The 19,119-nt window shown below is 36.4% G+C and overlaps 1 protein-coding gene across 2 annotated transcripts in view; it reads left to right on the top strand.

Annotated features, from left to right (window-relative positions):
• Nucleotides 1-5,458: 5,458 nt before the first annotated feature.
• The window catches only part of LOC106867855 (geminin), a 24,652-nt gene continuing 10,991 nt past the window's right edge, over nucleotides 5,459-19,119 (top strand). The window contains exons 1-3 of one of the 2 annotated variants that reach the window (XM_014912894.2): nucleotides 5,459-5,559; nucleotides 7,057-7,217; nucleotides 10,026-10,115. In XM_014912894.2, coding sequence (XP_014768380.2) covers nucleotides 5,490-5,559; nucleotides 7,057-7,217; nucleotides 10,026-10,115 — 321 coding nt within the window. In that variant the 5' untranslated portion in view covers nucleotides 5,459-5,489. The remainder of the gene's footprint in view (nucleotides 5,560-7,056; nucleotides 7,218-10,025; nucleotides 10,116-19,119) is intronic. The other variant, XM_052967145.1, reaches the window with a different exon arrangement.

Genomic DNA, 19,119 nt, shown 5'->3' with positions numbered 1-19,119 from the left:
ATATATATATATATAAATATATAGATAGATAGATAGATGTATATATATGTATTTATGTGTGTGTTTATACACGCGCACACACTCACTCATACACAAGCACATATATATATATATATGTACATACGCATAAAAGTGTGTGTGTACTTACGTACGTACATATGTATTATATATGCATATGTACTTATGTGTGTGTGTGTGTGTGTGTAGATGGGGGATATGTATACTTCGCGCGCACACACACACATATGTGTGCATATGCATACGTACTTTATATTATATTAAATTTTGTAAATAAATGATTTCATAGGCAAAAAAATGTGTCACGCTTAAGTTCTGTGAATAACAAATGATATTTCCTGATAAACACATATCGTTTTGATATATAAATATCGTCTTTGAAAATTGTTTATGTGCTGATGTATCAAATAAATATGAATAATACACACACACAAACACACACATACATACACACAGACAGACATATTTGTACACATACACTGAAAAAGTAACGTTTTCAAATATACATGCATATATACAAATATACACTTCAACACACATACATGAACACATACAATTATATATTTATATTGACAAACTCAAGCATCAACTTTTATATGTTCAGAATCAAATATACCCTTTCCTCTGAGTGTATGAGTATTTAGATATTTATATATACATATATGCATATATCTATGTGTGTGTGTGTGTGCGTGTGTGTGTGTGTGTGTACATGCTTCGTTTTTTTTTGTTTTGTTTTTTTCTTTTCCTAGTACCCCATTTACTTGATTGCCGTTTAAGAATTTAAGAAAGAATGCAAACTATGTTCACAGAAAATATAAGTTGTATAATTTTAGAAACCGAAAATATTTCTATACCGTTAACAATAGCTTAAATAACCGCTTTCATTCCAGTATCAGCTTGTGAGTATATGCATTATTCTAACCGTTATTCCAATCATAAAATATTAGGTTGAGGAAAAAGTTCGTGCGCAGCGTCAAAATAATGCTTTTTTTAAAATATATTTTTATGGTGTGTTTGTTCATTCACTTCGTGCCATGTTCAATGGTGACTCACGGCGCAGGAACGTTTTCCTCAACCTAATAGTTCACGTTCTTAAATCATCTTTAAACATGCGAGATTTTCACATTGACCACAAAGACAACAAAGTCAAGGCAGTGCGAGATTTCTTGGACATTTATAAAGAAAAAGGTAGTCTTACACCTGCTTCTGAGATGCAAGGGATATCTCATCATTGGAGACGATACGAGGGAGCTAAATATAAGGAAATAGGAGAGTTCAATATTAGAAGTTATTCTGGAAGGGGGAAATATAGGAAGTATAAAGAGAAATATAAGAATAAAATTATTCTATACTCATTTTTCCCTTTATACTTCCTATATCTCCCCCTTTCCAAACTAACATCTTATATTGAACTCTACTATTTCCTTATATTTAACTCTCTTATATCGTCTCTGATGATGGGATATATCTTAAATCCCTGAAACAGCTGTAAGACTACCTTTCTTTTTATAAATGTCTTAGAAATCTCACGCTGCCTTGGCTTTCTTGTCAGATTTTAACATGTACACGCCCCTCATTAGACTCCTCAGTCATACTGTTATCGAACCTTCCGTAGCACTTACCTGCCTATTGAGTTTTCTGGACACCAAAACCTCTCCTATATATATATTTATATATATGTGTGTGTGTGTGTGTGTGTGTGTGTGTGTGTGTGTGTGTGTGTGTGTGTGTGTGTGTGTGTGTGTGTGTGTGTGTGTGTGTGCATATTTGCCTTGGGATATACGTATATGCATACTACCAGTGGACCAAGGCCATCTATTGAATTTCTCCATTTATACGTGTATTTGCTTCGAGAATCACTATTGCAAAAATTATTATTTCACGTTCTCTCGAAGTTTAAGAATTTCGACGTCAGCAACAAGGAGTTCTCGCTGGTAAGTATGAGGTTTGTAGAACACATACAGAAATTCGAGGGATTGCTTTAGAGGAGATGTAAGTCCAAGTCTCACAATTATCCTTCGTCTTTTTTTTCTTTCTATCCGAAGGGCTTTGTTGACGATTTACACGCTATTCTTTAAATCAATCTGCTTTAAGATATGTTACAAAGGAGGATTATTTCACGTTCTCTCCACGTTAATAATTCTTATAACCTCGACAATCAAGTTATAAATTGGTGCATTGATTTGCATCCTTATATAAGTTAACTTCTCTATTCGTTATATGGCAACATTCAGATGACTCATGTAAATAAAAGTGTGTGCATACATACATACATATATATATAGAGAGAGGGGGGAGTGAGGGAGGGAGAGAGAAGGAAGTGTGTGTGTGTATGTTAATATGGTTATACAATGAAATTTTCGCGTGAAGAACGTTTTTATTGTTTCTCTGACAACTTCTTTAAGACTTATACATCTTTACACAGACTTTGTGATGACATCGTCTTGAGAAGTAAAGAGATAAGATGCGTTTGTCTTCAAGGTGTCTATCGCATTAATGTCAGTTGCTATTTAATATTTGTATTACCTGACTTAACGAGAAAATTTGATTCAGAAATACTTTTTTATTTTCTTTGCCGTTTATGATCAAATCTACATTCGAGTTTCTGTTTTTATATTTTTCAAAAATGATTTATTAGTATTTTTTTCATTTTCATCACATTGTCAGCTGACAAAGATAGACTCGTCTAGGAAAGTAACAATTTTTCTTCTTAAGGCAGTAATTTAGTATCCTTCCATCTATCTTTCAGTAACTCCGTGGTAGGTGCCTGAGCTGTTATTTTAATCGCGACCGAGAAAGACAAAACGAACTTTCGTTGCTTAGCCTCGGGTGAAACCTGATTGTGAAGTTCAAACCTCGCTTAAATTGAGTTTGCTTTTCATTATTCATCAATAAAAAAAAAACGTTGTAGTCAAGAACTAGTTGGGATTGATGGAATTACTAACCCTTCCCCAAAATGTATGGCATATGCTCGAGACAATTGTGATACATTTTATCTGAATTTCTAAGGTGAGTACCGCTGGACTGGCTCCTGTGCAGGTGACACGTAAAATACACCATTTCGAGTGTGGCCGTTGCCAGTACATCCTGACTGGCCTTCGTGCCGGTGGCACGTAAAAGCACCCACTACACTCTCTGAGTGGTTGGCGTTAGGAAGGGCATCCAGCTGTAGAAACTCTGCCAAATCAGATTGGAGCCTAGTGTAGCCATCTGGTTCACCAGTCCTCAGTCAAATCGTCCAACCCATGCTAGCATGGAAAGCGGACGTTAAACGATGATGATGAAGATTCATCATTGTTATCGCGTCAGACAAAATGGTTAACAGCATTTTTCCTCGCTATACGCTGAGTTTAAATTCTGCCGAGGTCGATTTTGCCTTTCATCCTTTCGATGTCGAGAAAATAAGTATGAGCCAAGTACTGGTATCGATGTAATCAACTAGACCCCTCCCTCTAAAATGATTGACCTTGTAACTAGAAGCAGGGATTATTGGCTTCAAATTTTGGCAGCACTTTCGGGGTAAAGTCTATAACACCGATCTCAATGCTTTATTTGTACTTATTTCATCGACCTAGAAATGATGAAAGGTAAATCGATGTCCGCAAAATTTGAAATCAGAACATAAAGACGAACGAACTGTCGCTAAGCATCTTAACCGGGCGTGCTAACCATTCTGCCAGCTCGGCGCCTTAATGTAGAAAGGATTATTATAAGACATTGAGCTGACAGAATTGTGAGAGCATCGGAAAACTAAATTGTGGTATTGCTTCAAGCTCTTTACCTTCCGAATTCGAATCCTGTCGAGGTCAACTTTGCTTTCAATATTCTCAGGGTTGATATAATAAAGCGTCAGTCAAGTAAGTACTAGGTCGGTGCTGTCGACTGGCCACATCTCACGATTTTGCTGGTCTTGTATCTTAACCAGAGATAAGTACTACGCACTAATATATTCGGACTAATTGCTTCATCTTGATTATCATTGTCACACTGTTTCAACCATTAAGTTCCAGTTATTAAGTGTAACAGTTTAGCTAGATGACGCAAGTATAGTTTCTGCGCTACCCCGTGCAACAATTTATAAAGTCTGGTTCAAGTAGAGCGATCACTTGACATCACACGTAGTAAAATAACTAATACGTGAACACACTTGGCATGGTCAATGAAATGAAGACAATCTACTGCTGAGGGGGTTAATAAATTCTCGGGAGTAGATTCAATATTCAACACTCTAATAATACCTTCATTCAAGCGTCTTGGACTAATCCCGAAATCTTGAATGTTAAAATTGATGTCAGTAGATATTGAACTCAGTTCAGAGAGTCGAATTGAAAACCGCCCCAACCTATCTGACAGTTCCACCCACTCTGGTTTGAATGTACTATTTTGTAAATGAGTTGTGCTATTCACAAACTTATTTACATTTGAAGAAGTAACTTTCCTGTTACTGCCATTCTGTAGCTTGGAAGGAAGAAATAAGCGAATTCTTGAAAGCCGACCTGTATCAATTTTCTGTATCTTCTCTCCCTACACACCCTTAATACATTTTTCGCAACAAATTCAGATATAATCGGAATCTGAACCCTCTTAAACATATTTGTAAAAGACTAATTGAAAAATATTCATTCTTCTGGAAGATATAATGAAACAAAGTTGGTGGGGAACATTTGTATATGTATACGCATTGCTTTATGCATGTATGTATGTCTGTATATATATATAAAGATGTGATGTATGTCAGTATGTATGTGTTCTATCCCACCACTTTGTATTTCCATATTAAATTCTTATATAATCGTACTCTAGACACGCTGAAAGGTATTTGTAGATATTTTGATTTAAAAATACTCCTTTTCTTCGAAAGTCATGAGGAAAGAAAGTCGACTCTTGTGAATTTTAAAAATCTTTTGTCCAAACTTCCCCGAAACGTTTTTATCACAACATATTTAGATATAAGCGGCTTCTACACCATGTGAAACGTATTTGTAGAAAATTTCGTTAAAAAGTAACCATTTTTGTGGAAGTTATGAGGAAACAAAATCAGTGGGGTACATTTCTGATTTGGCGGGCGCCTCTTGTTTTCTTAACGAAACACTTTCAAACTTGGGACACTGGTAGAATGTGTCATATAAAACATCAGTACTACTAAAGCAGCGTGGTCCCGAACTCGCAGTCACGCAGTTGCGCGTCAGCGCTAGCTAGTCGTGAGTGGTCGATCCTACAAAAAGTGCGCGTGCGCGCGTAAATGAATACGTGTTTAGGGTTAGGGTTAGGATCTACCAATCACGACTAGCTAGCGCGGACGCGTGACTGCGCGTTCGGGACCACGCTGCTTTAGTAGTACCTAAAACATCTTTTACTCTTAGTGCTATTGAGAAAATTTTATCTCATAAAAATCCAAAATATAATCAATAAATACAAAAAAATATGAAAGAAAAATTAAAAAAAGCAAAAATAAAAATAAAGATGACATGTATCGAAGCGCGAGGGTGAGTGAGAAAACGGAAGTGACCTTTGTCGTTGCTAAAACAAACAAGAAAAGTTAAGTTAAAGTGCTTCAAGATGTATTTATGGTTTACAGTTTTCATTCAGTATCTTTCTTCATCCCTCTCCTTCTCCTTAACTACCTGTCTATACAGTTTCTATTCTCTTTTCCTGTTTCTTGTTTTGCTTATTAACTTCTCTGTTCTCTATCTCTCTCTTTCGATCAAACACAACATGTACTTATTTTATTTTTGTTTCGATCGCCTTTATAACAAAAGAAAAAGAAAACTGACCGTATACAAATCCGCTAAGCCTAAACAAGTGCAAATGACTTAAATGTTGAATAAATGTGTCTTCCACGAAGAAGATGCTTTAGACGATTGAAATCATGCCTACTCGTTAATTGCCGGTGTAGGCCAGCATTAGTTTCCTCTGAAAGAAACCAAGTACACTTCTGTGGTTGTTTTCGATTTCGATCGTAGTACGCTTTTGGTCAGTACTGTGGTTCAACAGCTTTAGGGGAGCAGAATTTATTTGATAAAATTCATCACCATCAGAAAAAAAAAGAAGAAAAAAAGCCGTTTAATAGACTAAAAGAAAGTATTTTTCAGCTGTCGGACATGCTAGAAATAGCAGTGAAATCTTACTTTATTTTCTACTAACAACCTGCTAAGTCTGCTCCTAATTCTATGATGCAAACTTCGTTTTAAAGTGATCTAAACTAAAAACTGCCATCAAAATTATATTTAAACTCACGTTCCAAACACCAGCTAATAATGATAGTTTAAATTTTCATTATTTACAATATTAATTGAAACAGAGGCAGTGTACTTCGGTAGAAAGAGGGTGTTAAAAGGGTTTAAATTCCAACAATAAAAGCCGATGAAAAATACGAATGTGACTTTACTGTAGTTGATAATTTACAATATACTGACAGAAATGTTTTTTTTTCCCCCCTCTCTTTTTCGTATTATTTTCATTTTTATTTAAAAGAATTCCTATCAAAGACATGCTTCCTGTGTAATTATTTCCAGGCTATGTGTATCTAGAATATCTAATATGTTCTTTATAAATATTTTGTAATAATTTGCAATACGAAATAATAGTGGTTTAAGAGCGATTTAGCTGTTGTTTCTAAAAGTTAAGCGGCTGCATAGAACTGCTGATGTGTATATGTGAAGAAATAGAAGGTAGTCAAGAGTTTGATAAAAACTATTTATATAGCACTGTCAATCCTAAATAGATAGATTTTATCCATGAAATATAAATATATACATACATACATACATACATATATATATATATATATATATTGTATGAGTGTGTTTAAATTAGCCCTGAATTAATAACGGGTTGTTATGCTGAGTATGTTATTATAGCGCTTTCTCTCTCACTTTATAAATATAGACATATATCATATCCATATGCATTAGATAGATAAAGAGATAGATACGTGTTTATATGTAAACACATGAGCCAACTTGTATCAAAACTTCGTATTCCACTATTCACTGTCAATCCAATTTACGATAATTTATGCTAATCATGCTTCAGAAATTAAACCAATCAAAATCGCGCCTACAAATGTAGCGGGAAATTTGGAGGAAGTAAAGTTTGGAAGAGAAGCAGTAATCAGCTGTTCGCCATTTGTATTTACTTCTGCTGCCTCAGTTGTATACTTATATCAAACCATGGGAAAGAAATGCCAGTTGTCGGTTAGTTATTACATTTGTTTCTACTTATCCTAACATTAAATACAGTGACACATATTATAGAGTTAATGCTTGTACAAGTACTGTTTACTAACTTATGATTTAAATAATATATTATCAAGTTAGACATGGCCTGGACTAATCTTTGGTCGAAACAAATCTAAGTTTTATTTCGCCGTTGTTCCTCCGAAAATGTAGCATATATAATTACGGCATACCTACACAATTGTACCCCACCAACTTTCATGCAAAATTGTGTTCTAATGAATTTTTTTTACAAATACCTTTCAGGTGCTGTATTGGAATTTAATGTGGAAAACAAAATTAAATACTCACAAATATTTTATTTTTTCAGAATTTCTAGTTTCATTTCGTAGTTATATAGACATAATGTGTCAGTATGGATCTGTATCTGCTCCTAATTCTTTTTTTTTTTTCCACATTGAATTCCGATATAATCGTAATGTTAAACCATGTGAAAGGTTGAAAAAGTTCATCAAAACTTACCTATTTTTCTGAACGTTCTTAGGAAACTAAGTCGGGGACACACTTGTATAGGTGTGCTGTAGCTACCACTAAGCGAAAGAATTTCTGATACTGGATTAATGTATTATTAGTTCTGATAATTTAATCTTTTTTTTATAATTCATTATGTCGTTGATATTAGGATAAATTATTTTGTCAGTGTTCTATTGTAAAGTTTTTGGATATGTACGTAAACAATACCTTTACAAAATGTGACTACATTGAATTGACATGCTGGAATCCGCGAATATCTACAAAAATTCCTAAGTATGGTGTTCATTAATCATATTTTAAAACTTAATAAGTCGGTTTAATTTTAGTTTTCACTGGCTCCCTCATTGGCTCATGAAGTATTATTTATGTTACACGTGAAATCCCAGAATGTCTAGAAAAATTTTAAATTGTGCTTTTTCTATAAAGAAAATCCATTTTATTCGTGACAGCTATTCCTAAAATCCGTCAACCATTTTTCGAAACCGCTTTCATCGGACGAGATTTTTAGAAATTTGTCTTGAAATAGACTTAATTGTTAGCTAGGAGAGAATGTGTGGCGTGCTTTTAATTAGTATCCTTTCACGTGAATATGTAAACAGCATGTATTCTTGTACTCGTGTTTTAAGAATGCCATTTCAGAAAAAAAAAACAAAAAAACTTTAGGAACTGATACGTAGAAAGTGAAAAATCATTTTCATTTGAATAGTTCTGCTTGTGAGGCATTATTATATGCTTCTGTTTGTTAATGTGTTCGTTATTGAATACTTTCGTTATTTATTGTAGTCCGATACACGTAAACTTCTTAAATTGCTTAATCATGCCTTTGAATGTCACTTTTACAATGAATAATATCAATCTTGCTAATGTCATTGAATTTCTATTGGAATGTAATGTAATTTCTAGAACTAGATATTGTTTGTGTGTAGTGAGGAAATGCTAATGCAGAACTTATGCAATTGATGTTGTTATGGAAACTTGAAACTCCATTGACCTCCTGTGAAGGACTTGTACAGAGACGGTCGTATCAGTTTTATACAATGGTATCTCAGTTTCTTACATTAACACATCATAGAAGATCATATTGATAAGTTGAATATAAATGACGAAGTGCAAACGAAAATTATTGAAGAACGAAACTATTGAGTAACGAAAGTGTTCTATTCGTTTCCGAGTAGTTTTGTCAATTTTCAAATACTCGAACTTGGTCCTCATTTTCAACCTGAATTTTCAGAAAACTCACCATTTTTACTGTGATGAGAATTGCTATGCCGTCTTGAAAAGAACCGAGTTGTGTTGGTGATACACTTCATGCCATTTCAATCAAGTATTTTTTTTTTTTTAATACAATCTGTGTGTTGACAAAATAGTCCCTGATATTGGCCTACCACATCATTGTAGTCTCTAAGAAGGGAGCAAACCTGACCATCAGTATAGAATTATGAGAGGATGTGTGCATGTATTATAGGGGCAGGCATAGCTGTGTGGCTATGAAATTCACTTCACAGCTTCATATTTTGGGGCTTGGTTTTGCTGTCTATATCTTAATGCAAGCACATTTTGAATGGAATTGGGAAAAGGAAACTGAAAGCCCAACATGTGCATACAAGTGTATATCAGTTCTGCAGGTCCTCATTGACACTATCCGAGTCAAACAGCAATGTAACGTACTTGTGCTATCATGGCATAGCAACATATGCATTAATCTCATTTAAATATGACAAGGTCATCATTTAACATCCGTTTCCTATGCTGACACATGTTTTCAGGTAATTTGGGTTATAAGCCAAAAAAATTGGGAGGAAGGTTCCTAATGGACGATGGGTCGATCTCTTGATATAAATCATAGGACTACAGGATGAAAGTGAACTGTTTTTGTGTTAAAATAGTCAAAACTACTTTTTTGTTACCTGCAAATTTATATTAAACTGCATGGGACAGGTGGGACGACTTTTTTTTTGCAGTACATGTATGATCATTACTGATAGTAATTGCATTTAATTCATTATTAACATCTTTATTCTCCATTTTTTAAACTTTATACATGTGCAACATTATTTTAAGTCCAAATGGCTACATATATTAAAGAAAAAAAATTGAAACTAAGAGTTGCATTACAGCCAATGTATTAAAACAAAGATGCTCCAAATAGTTGTATAAAGACACTGGTTTTGGATATTTTCTGCTCAAATCATTACAAGTCTTGTCTTTTGACATATACAATTTTTTGTTAGGAACTTAATAGTTATTACATTTACCTTTTCCTACCACTCAGCCATTCTCTGTTCTTTGCAGAATAAGAGAGATTCTTTGCAGGAACTCCAGCCATGTGCAACAGTTGGTTCCACACATCTAGTGGGCAAAAGTGGATTAATTCCTACCAAGGTAATGTTCATTAAATTCTAAATATGGTTAAAATTGCTGTAAAAAAAAAAAACTCTTTGTTGACAGAAAATGTAGAGGCACCCTTCTTCATTTTATTGCATCAAGTCCCTGAGTGATGCACAATTACACTAAACTTGCTCTTCTTCAGTACCCCTACCTGTCCCACCTCCCCTATCACTCTACCTCTCTCTCTCTTATCAAGAATACTTGTATAGTTCTGCTTGCATTCCTCTCTGTCAGTGTTTTTGTCTTACATGCCATCACTCTCTATGCTCCGGGTTGCACAGTCGCCCATTGCTTAGTCTTTCCATTTCTCATCCTTATTACCTGCCACTCAATCTTTATTACACAGACACATAGCTGCCACCACTGTCTCTTTCATTAAACTCTTCTGTTATCTAATCTGGTTCTCATTGCCTCTACTGTTATCAACTCACTCCTACCTCCCTCTACTGTTACTATCTCTCTCCCATTACAATCTGCCATTACTGTCCCTGTCTTCTATTATAATCCTTGATTTCTCCTGTCCTACTTCTGGTTCCTTCAACCTGCTCACTTTAACACTTCTCTCTATTTACTCTCTTAGGCATATTGCTTTGGATGAGTAGAGATGCCTTAGGTTATTGTGGTGCACAGGACAATTTCACTGGTGCTTGTGCATGATGAAATGCACACAATACACTCTATAAATAGGCTGATGTTAGGTGGGGCATCTAGTCATAGAACCTGTACCAGAAAGATAATGTTCAATGAAGATGTGGCATTGTCTTTTCTAGAACAGTAACTCCTAATAAAATTTATCTAGGAACATGACAACCTCTCCAACCAAAGTGGATTACCCCAAACCTTTGAACATCCAAATTTATCTGCTACCTTGGTCTTCAGTTAACTTGGTTTCTGTAGTCTATAATTTTCATAGACTGCAAGTAACAAATGATAGAACTGCAAATGATACATGGTATTTAGTATAATTTTAAATTTTTAGGCAGATGAAAAGACAAAATGACATTCGTGGGATTTTTACTCTTCTACTGAACAGCCTGCAGATATGTTAAATGTGTTCTCTGCTTTCTGTACACAGCATCCACCATTCCAAACAGAAACAAGATCTAGTTAGAGAAAGCTCTTGATATCCCTAAAATAGTTGAATGATCAAGGCTGGAATGCCTTTTAGTCATAGACCTGTTTAATGTGTTGATGAGGGGGGTAGGCAGCAGAATTATAGGTAACTTTCAACTTGCAGTTTATTTGTTCCTAATTATCTCTTAATTGAGAACTTGTAACACAAATGTTTTCAAACAAGCAGCAAAGGAAAGCAAGCTAAGATGCTATGTATTACAATTTAAAGAACCATTCTGTTGAATTGTAACAGATATGAAGATACTTAGCTAGGGGTTGCCAACATAGCATCAGAGCTACATGCAAGTTCCTCATACTATAAAACTTTTGGCAACAAAATGTTCTCGTAATGTAAAAGCTTTGAAATCAAAAGCTATCTGTATTGGTTTAGCACATTCTCCTATCCACTGCAGTTTTAATAGGAAAGACATGGATGGTAAATGTTGAGGCACAATGATTGATACTAAAGGGCAGGATTATTGCCCGTATGGACATTAATATTACTGTCACCGTTTCATGGTGATTAGTGAGAAAGCATTTGGTTATCAAAGTATTTACTCTGACAACTAGTTACACCCTTGTTATATGTCAGTAGTTCTCAACTGAGGTCCATATGGCCCTTAGATATCCTTACAAGATTTTATTGTCACACAATATTTTAACAATTCTTAATCATCATCATCATCGTTTAACGTCCGCTTTCCATGCTAGCATGGGTTGGACGATTTGACTGAGGACTGGTGAACCAGATGGCCACACCAGGCTCCGATCTGATCTGGCAGAGTTTCTACAGCTGGATGCCCTTCCTAATGCCAACCACTCCGAGAGTGTAGTGGGTGCTTTTACATGCCACCTGCACAGGAGCCAGTCCAGCGGCACTGGCAATGATCTCGCTCGAATGTCTTTACACGTGCCAGGAAGGCGACGCTGAGCACAGATGCAGTCACGCTTTCGCTTGCCCCAACAGGTCTTCACAAGCCGAGTTTCGTGTCCAATGGAGGAGACGACGTTGGCATGGGTGCCAGTCGTCGAATTTAGTTTGATTCCGATTTCACTTGTCTCAACAAGTCTTCGCAAGCGAAGTTTAGTGTCCAATGAAGGAAGGTACCCATAAGTGAGCTGGCTACACCCCTGGCAGAGGCCTTGGATTTACATCTCGCTTGGCTTGCCGGCTCTTCTCATGCACAGCGTATTTCCAAAGGTCTTGGTCAGAAGTCATCGCCTCAGTGAGGCCCAATGTTCGGAGGTTGTGCCTCACCACCTCATCCCAGGTCTTCCTGGACCTAAGGATACAGTAGAATTTTTTTGGGCATTGAATTGTTATGAGGAGCCACCCAAGTAAAATCAGAGGGCAAAAATCCTTGAGAACCATTGTTGTAAGTCGTGGATGTAACACAATTAACAAAGATTGTTTTTGTCACAATCCTCTTTATAATGTTAATTCCTTGCTCAGTTCTGGGAATAAGGATTATAGGGTAACTGGTGTCTGGGTCTTTTTTAAAATTTTTAATGCAATTATTCCCCTTGATGCTTCAATTAGCTGCATAACATGTCTCTTCAGGCTACCATTAGTCTTTTGTTGCTCTCTGCCTAATTGTTTTCCTCAGTCTAACTATGTGACAATCTGTTTCACTGTCTTACATTAACATTATTACTAAATATAAATATGTAAAGACAGCCAATGTAAAAGTTCATACTCTATTCATAGTACCAAAATGCTAAATCTAATCTGTTGTCCGGTTTTGGCCACTGTCTAGACATTGTGTCTTTAGTGTGCTCACTTGCTAGCATTTGAATCCAGTCTGATAATACATCATCTTGAACTGCTTCCATGATAATTGGTTTCTTCCATTTCTCCATACCTTGAAAGTCCTGCTGCAGATCTTTGAGATAGCCTTTCTAATTTTTTCTCTCCTCATAAAAGCAGTTTTGTATATAACATTATTACATCATGGCCTTATTTTAATTTAATATTAACATGCAGGCACAGGAGTGGCTGTGGTAAGTAGCTTGCTTACCAACCACATTGTTCCGGGTTCAGTCCCACTGCGTGGTACCTTGGGCAAGTGTCTTCTACTATAGCCTCAGGCCGACCAAAGCCTTGTGAGTGGATTTGGTTGACGGAAAGTGAAAGAAGCCCGTGGTATATATGTGTTTGTGTGTCTGTGTTTGTCACTCCAACATTGCTTGACAACCAATGCTGGTGTGTTTATGTCCCCGTAACTTAGCAGTTCGGCAAAAGAGACCGATAGAATAAGTACTAGGCTTACAAAAAAAAGTCCTGGGGTCGATTTGCTCAACTAAAGGTGGTGCTCCAGCATGGCCACAGTCAAATGACTGAAATAAGTAGAGGGAAAAAATAAAAGAATGCTTAAATTTATATTGAGGAAAATGAATCTAGCTAACCTAATGCAAATGTTTCAATTGATTAAACATTTTCATTTGAATCTTGACTCTCCAATTCTGAAATCTCATGCTTAGCATGTTGTTATTTTAGCCAATCCTTAAATTATGATTTTTAACACTGGAACAGTATTAGACCACTTTCAGTGTTTTACTAATACCTATTTTATCAAGTCTGAAAGAATCAAGGTTTGAAATGGACTTCTGCAATTTGAACTTGAAACAAAGGCATGTAATAGCAATGTAAGACATTTTGTCAAATGTTCTGTTCATTCACCCATCCACCACTTGTTACTGGCCCTGATTTAATGAAAAGTCACTATGTAGTTGCTTGACTTAACAGAAATAGTAGCTAAATCTCTTGTACAAAAGGAGACTTTAGATAATGTGGTCTTGGGTTGCCTGTTCTCATGGGAAAGACATGATGGTCATGGCTGGAATGCCTTTAAGTCCTTGATGAGAGCTGATCTCAATTTAAACACCATTTTGTTTCACAGATATAGTTTGTCAAAGACTGCATCATGAAGTATTTCTTGTAAGAGGATAACTGGCTGCTATCACATTGTATGTTGGAGCCAAATTTTTCCCATGTTCAATGTTCCTTACGTCTCCCTTTGACTGCAGGGCTGTTTTGTTTAGTTAGAAAATAATATTCACTCTCATCCTCTGTTGTAACACAGTTACATAATATAACATGTGAAACCTTGCCATGAAAGGAACCACCCCCACATACATTTTGATATCAGATATCCATATTGCTTACTTGTCATAGGTTAACTAGATCTGTAATCTGCAAAGGTGCATGGCTCAGTGGTTAAGAGTGTTGAGCTTACGATCGTGAGGTTGTGAGTGTGAATCCCGGACCGGGCAGCGTGTTGTGTTCTTGACCAAGACACTTTATTTCATGTTGCTCCAGTTCACTCAGCTGTAGAAATGAGTTGCGACGTCACTGGTGCCAAGCTGTATCGGCCTTTGCTTTAGATAACACTGGTGGCATGTAGAGGGGAGGCTGGTATGCATGGGTGACTGCTGGTCTTCCATAAACAACCTTGCCCGAACTTGTGCCTAGGAGGGTAACTTTCTAGGTGCAATCCCATGGCCCTTCATGACTGAAGGGGGTCTCAGCAATCTGCAAATGAGCCAATTTGAGAGCTTATACTAGGTTGCTCAAACAAGTAAATCTCATCCAAATCACCCTACTATCTTAAAAATGTTGCATTGGATTTTGTAGTCTGTATATATGATTCCTGAGAAAAAGACAGTTGTCATAGGGCTGATTTAAAGTAAGCAATAATATGCATATGATGCTTGAGCAGGTTAGCAGGTGGTCGGTTTGAAGGGCTTAATCCTTTAGTGACCAACTTAGAAGATACTGCATTGGATCAGTCAAATCCCCAAATTTTTTTAAATGTCCAAATTGCATATGAAGTCCCTGATTGGTTAAATAGGGAAAATATACCTGGTTTTATTAAATCATTCAGTTTTCTTGTTCCTTAGCAGCTGCTGAATCTGAAAGAATTTCTGATCTTATGCATTTTCTTGTAGCTTTAATTTGTATGTCATCAGTGTGAGACCTAAAGATCTGTCATCTTATGACTTATTAAAGTTTAGCAGATCCTTTTTCTTGAACCACTATATACAGCTTATTCAAACCGTACCCTTGTGTTTATAAGACTGGTTGCTTTTTCTGGAACTGTTATTCAGAGGTAATTATTATATACAGTAAGTATATTTGGGTATAACATCTGTTTAGGTTATATAGGGCTCTACTTTATAAGCTTGTTTTATCAAGGGTTAATGAACCTACTTGATTTGAATCTTCTTTCAGCTACACACACATATACAGGGGCATAGCTAGGGTGGGGCAAGCAAGGCACTTGTCTTGGATTCCATTCTGATTGGGGTGCAATTTTGGCCAAGATCATTATCTAATTAAGCCATTAAAAACAATTTAAAGCCTTTTCAGATTTTGCCATCCATGCCACTAGACGGAATAGGTTTTCTTACTTGACCTCACAAAATGCATATGCTGACCCCCACCCCCCTATCCCCACCGACTAGTTTACTCTGTTTGAATTCATGAAAATGTGCTTTTGTGTGCTACACAGTTATTTTGTTCTGTTTTTCTAACAATATTATCTCATTGTTGTTGGACCAGTATTTCTAGAACTGGTTGACTATTAAAGACTGTAGACCCCCTTCCAGAAGCACCCAGTTATAAGAGAAGTCTGGTTTGCAGAACAAATGTAGTCAATCGTATAAAATTAGCAGTCATTTTTAGTAGAATGTGGATAAGTAGCAACAAGAGTAAAAGGAATGAAATCACACTTTGTCTGGTAACTGATAAACAAGATGTCCCCTCCCTCTCTCTCTCCCTGGGTTTGAGTCTGGCACACTTTTTCGGAAACCAGTGTGAATTATTACACAAACACAAGTCAATTTTACCATATATGAGACAAAATGTAGGCTTGGCTTACACTGAAGTCATGATTTTCATTTCCTAGCAAATTTTAGTGTGATTGTAAAGTTCTGATTCAAGTTTTGCTTGCTTATTTTTGTACTGAAAATCTTTTCTACAATAAACTTTATACGAAAATATACTTGTCTTCTTTGAAATTGTTTGAACAAGTTAGATTACTGGTGTCAGCCTGAATAATGAAGTTACATTGTAATATCCATTGTAGCCTTCCAATCTCATAATCATGAGCGTATATGCATTAAACCTTGTCGTTTTCTTCCTTCATAACAAACGTATGTTTGGGAAAAAGGTAAGTGGAGCCAAAGGACAGAACAGGCAAAAATTGGAGGCAGAAGTAAAGCTAGATGCTATTGTCCTATTTTGCTAGGAATGGACCTTGTTGTTCGACAAACAGCACAACAAAGTTGGCTGAACCTGTTACAGGCATTTGAAGCAGTTTTGAATGCAATACATCATGACAGTGATGAATATACGTCAGGTCAGTCAAAACCAGAAGAGGTGGAAAGTGAAGCTGCTAGAGAGATTGTTTATACGGTTCTATCAGAGGAAGAATGCAGTTGTGTTGCTGATGATGTAAATGTGATTGAAAATTCACTCTGCAGCTGAATTAAGTAAATTTGATGGAAATGAGAAACCTCCAACTGACATGTCAGACGTTATTGTACAACATGGTATCAAGCTTTTGAAGTTCAACAAGGGGACTGGGAAAGCAGTTATGTGTGAATCACTGAGAATGGAGATACTAAAACTGGGTCCAAAATATTTTCAGGATAGTGAAGGGCCTTTTTACCATACTAATAAATGGACAATGAACAGTTGTTGGTTCAAGAAAAAACTTGGAAATGGTCGTGGTGAGGAAGTTAATGACTTACTTTCCTTAAAAAAAGTCTATTCCGCATATGTTGCCTTTTCTTTTCATGATCAGAGCATCAATCTTCATTACAGCAAGAATGTGAGGTTAATCACCGGAAAGCACCAGAAAGAATGCATATTCACAAAAATTCCAAGGATCATTGCAAGTGCTTTATGCTGTGGGAAGAAATGGAGGGAAATGTCGCTGAAAATAAAGGGCTTATCGTTAGGGAAGTTCAGCTACAAATTGAAAATGAAAGACAGAAGTGGTATGAAATTTTAACTAGAATCCTTCACTGTATTAAATTCCTAGTAACTCACAATCTGGATCTAAGGGGCATGGAGAGTCAATTCAGCTGAAGGATGAGTTCAAAAACGGAAATTTCATTGGATTGCTTAAATTGCTTGCCACATTTGACCCCGTCATGGAAGAACACCTCAAACAGAATACCATCCTGGATCCATGTCATATCTTTCGCCAGAAATACAAAACAAATTCATCTACATCATGCCCTCTGCAGTTTGTCAGAATTTACTGAAGCCTATCCGTGAAGCAAGAAATTACGGTCTACTGATTGATTCGACCCTTGACCAGGCGCATCATGCAATTGTCAAAAGTTGTGCAATATGTGGACGTTGATGTCAATAAGACTTTGTAAGGAATCTTTTCTTGGATTCATCCAGATAAGCAAAATAGATTCTGCAAGCCTTGTTGAAACAATTTTGACAGTTAGATACCGATGAACTTACACTGCAAGACTACTGATCACAATGCTATGACAATGCTGCTATAATGGCTGGCACCGAAGTGGGGTTCAACAAAGACTCAGAAAAAGAACTTGGTACACTTCGATAATTGTGACAATCATTCCCTCAATCTGGCAGGTCTACATGCAGCCAAAAACAATATGGTTATGATCAACTTCTTTAGCACAAGTGACTCGCTATTGCGCTGGGAAACTCTTAGTCAAATATCTGTCAAATACATGTTGGCGTGCAAGAAGTGCTGCAGTTGGACCAGTGGCGAATTATCTCTCACTAATTCAAGTTTTCTAAAAAAATTAGTGATGATGAAACCGAGACTTGAGACCAGGAGTAATGCTTGCAATTTCTATAATTGGATGCTCCGCTATTTCTTGAACTTGCAGGGATTCTGGAACAAGATTCTCTCTCTCTTGCATTGACCAGGTGCAAAAGAGACTTTGAGAGTCCAGTATGAACTTCACAGTGCTGCTGCTGCTATCAAGTCTCTTTGAATTTATTTTGAAGATGGAGAATCTTTGATTTGTGAGTCCCTTGAAGATGGCTTTGCTCTGTGCCAGGAATGGAATGTCGGTTTTCAGAGAAGGCAAGAAAGACGTCAATCCACTGGTGAAAATATTAAGGACGCTAAACTAACCACGAGGATAGAGTTGGAAAGAATAATGAAGGATGGTCTTAATTGTCTTCAAACTGAAATGGAAGAATGGTTCACTCGCCTTAACGAAACTGACTTTGTTTGGTTTTCTTCTCGATGTCCGTAGCTTGTGCTACACAACTGTTTCTGACAACTCTACCTTTAAGAAGTGCAACTGTCTTTGCTGGCATATGCAGTTCTGATGTTAATGGAGAGCACCTTTTCAAAGAAATACTGAATTGTAGAGCATTGCTGACCACTTGGACAGCCAAAATGATTACAAGACCAGAAGCCCTCCTTGAATTCATTGTTCAATTTGGAGATGAATGCATTTTTCAAAATTTGTGAATCAGCCTACAAATCATGCTGACAATTTTTGTTTCAATTGCCAGCTGTGAGAGGTCTTTCAGCCAGCTGAAATTAATACTTTCGTATATGAGAACCTCCATGAGCCAGCAACAACTCAATTATCTCGCCCTTCTCAGCATGGGAAGTCATGAATTTGAGAGAAAGGATTTTAGACAAATTATTGATCAGTTTGCTTCCTTAAAGGTATGGAGGATAAAATTGTAATCTTTCGTCAGTTTTTAATTAAATGTTATTGCAATTTTTAAAAATCAGTTATTTTTTTCTATGTGAGTTTCCACTTTTTGGTTGAGGTGCAGAGCAATTTTGATGTTTGCCTTGGGCACCACTTACCCTAGCAATGCCCCTGTGTGTGTGTGTGTGTGTGTGTGTGTGTATCATCATCATCA

This window comes from Octopus bimaculoides, chromosome 4, assembly GCF_001194135.2.
Source record: "Octopus bimaculoides isolate UCB-OBI-ISO-001 chromosome 4, ASM119413v2, whole genome shotgun sequence".
NCBI classification, from domain to species: domain Eukaryota; kingdom Metazoa; phylum Mollusca; class Cephalopoda; order Octopoda; family Octopodidae; genus Octopus; species Octopus bimaculoides.
Note: the sequence above shows the minus strand (reverse complement) of the source record. Positions and strands in the feature narration are given on the sequence as shown.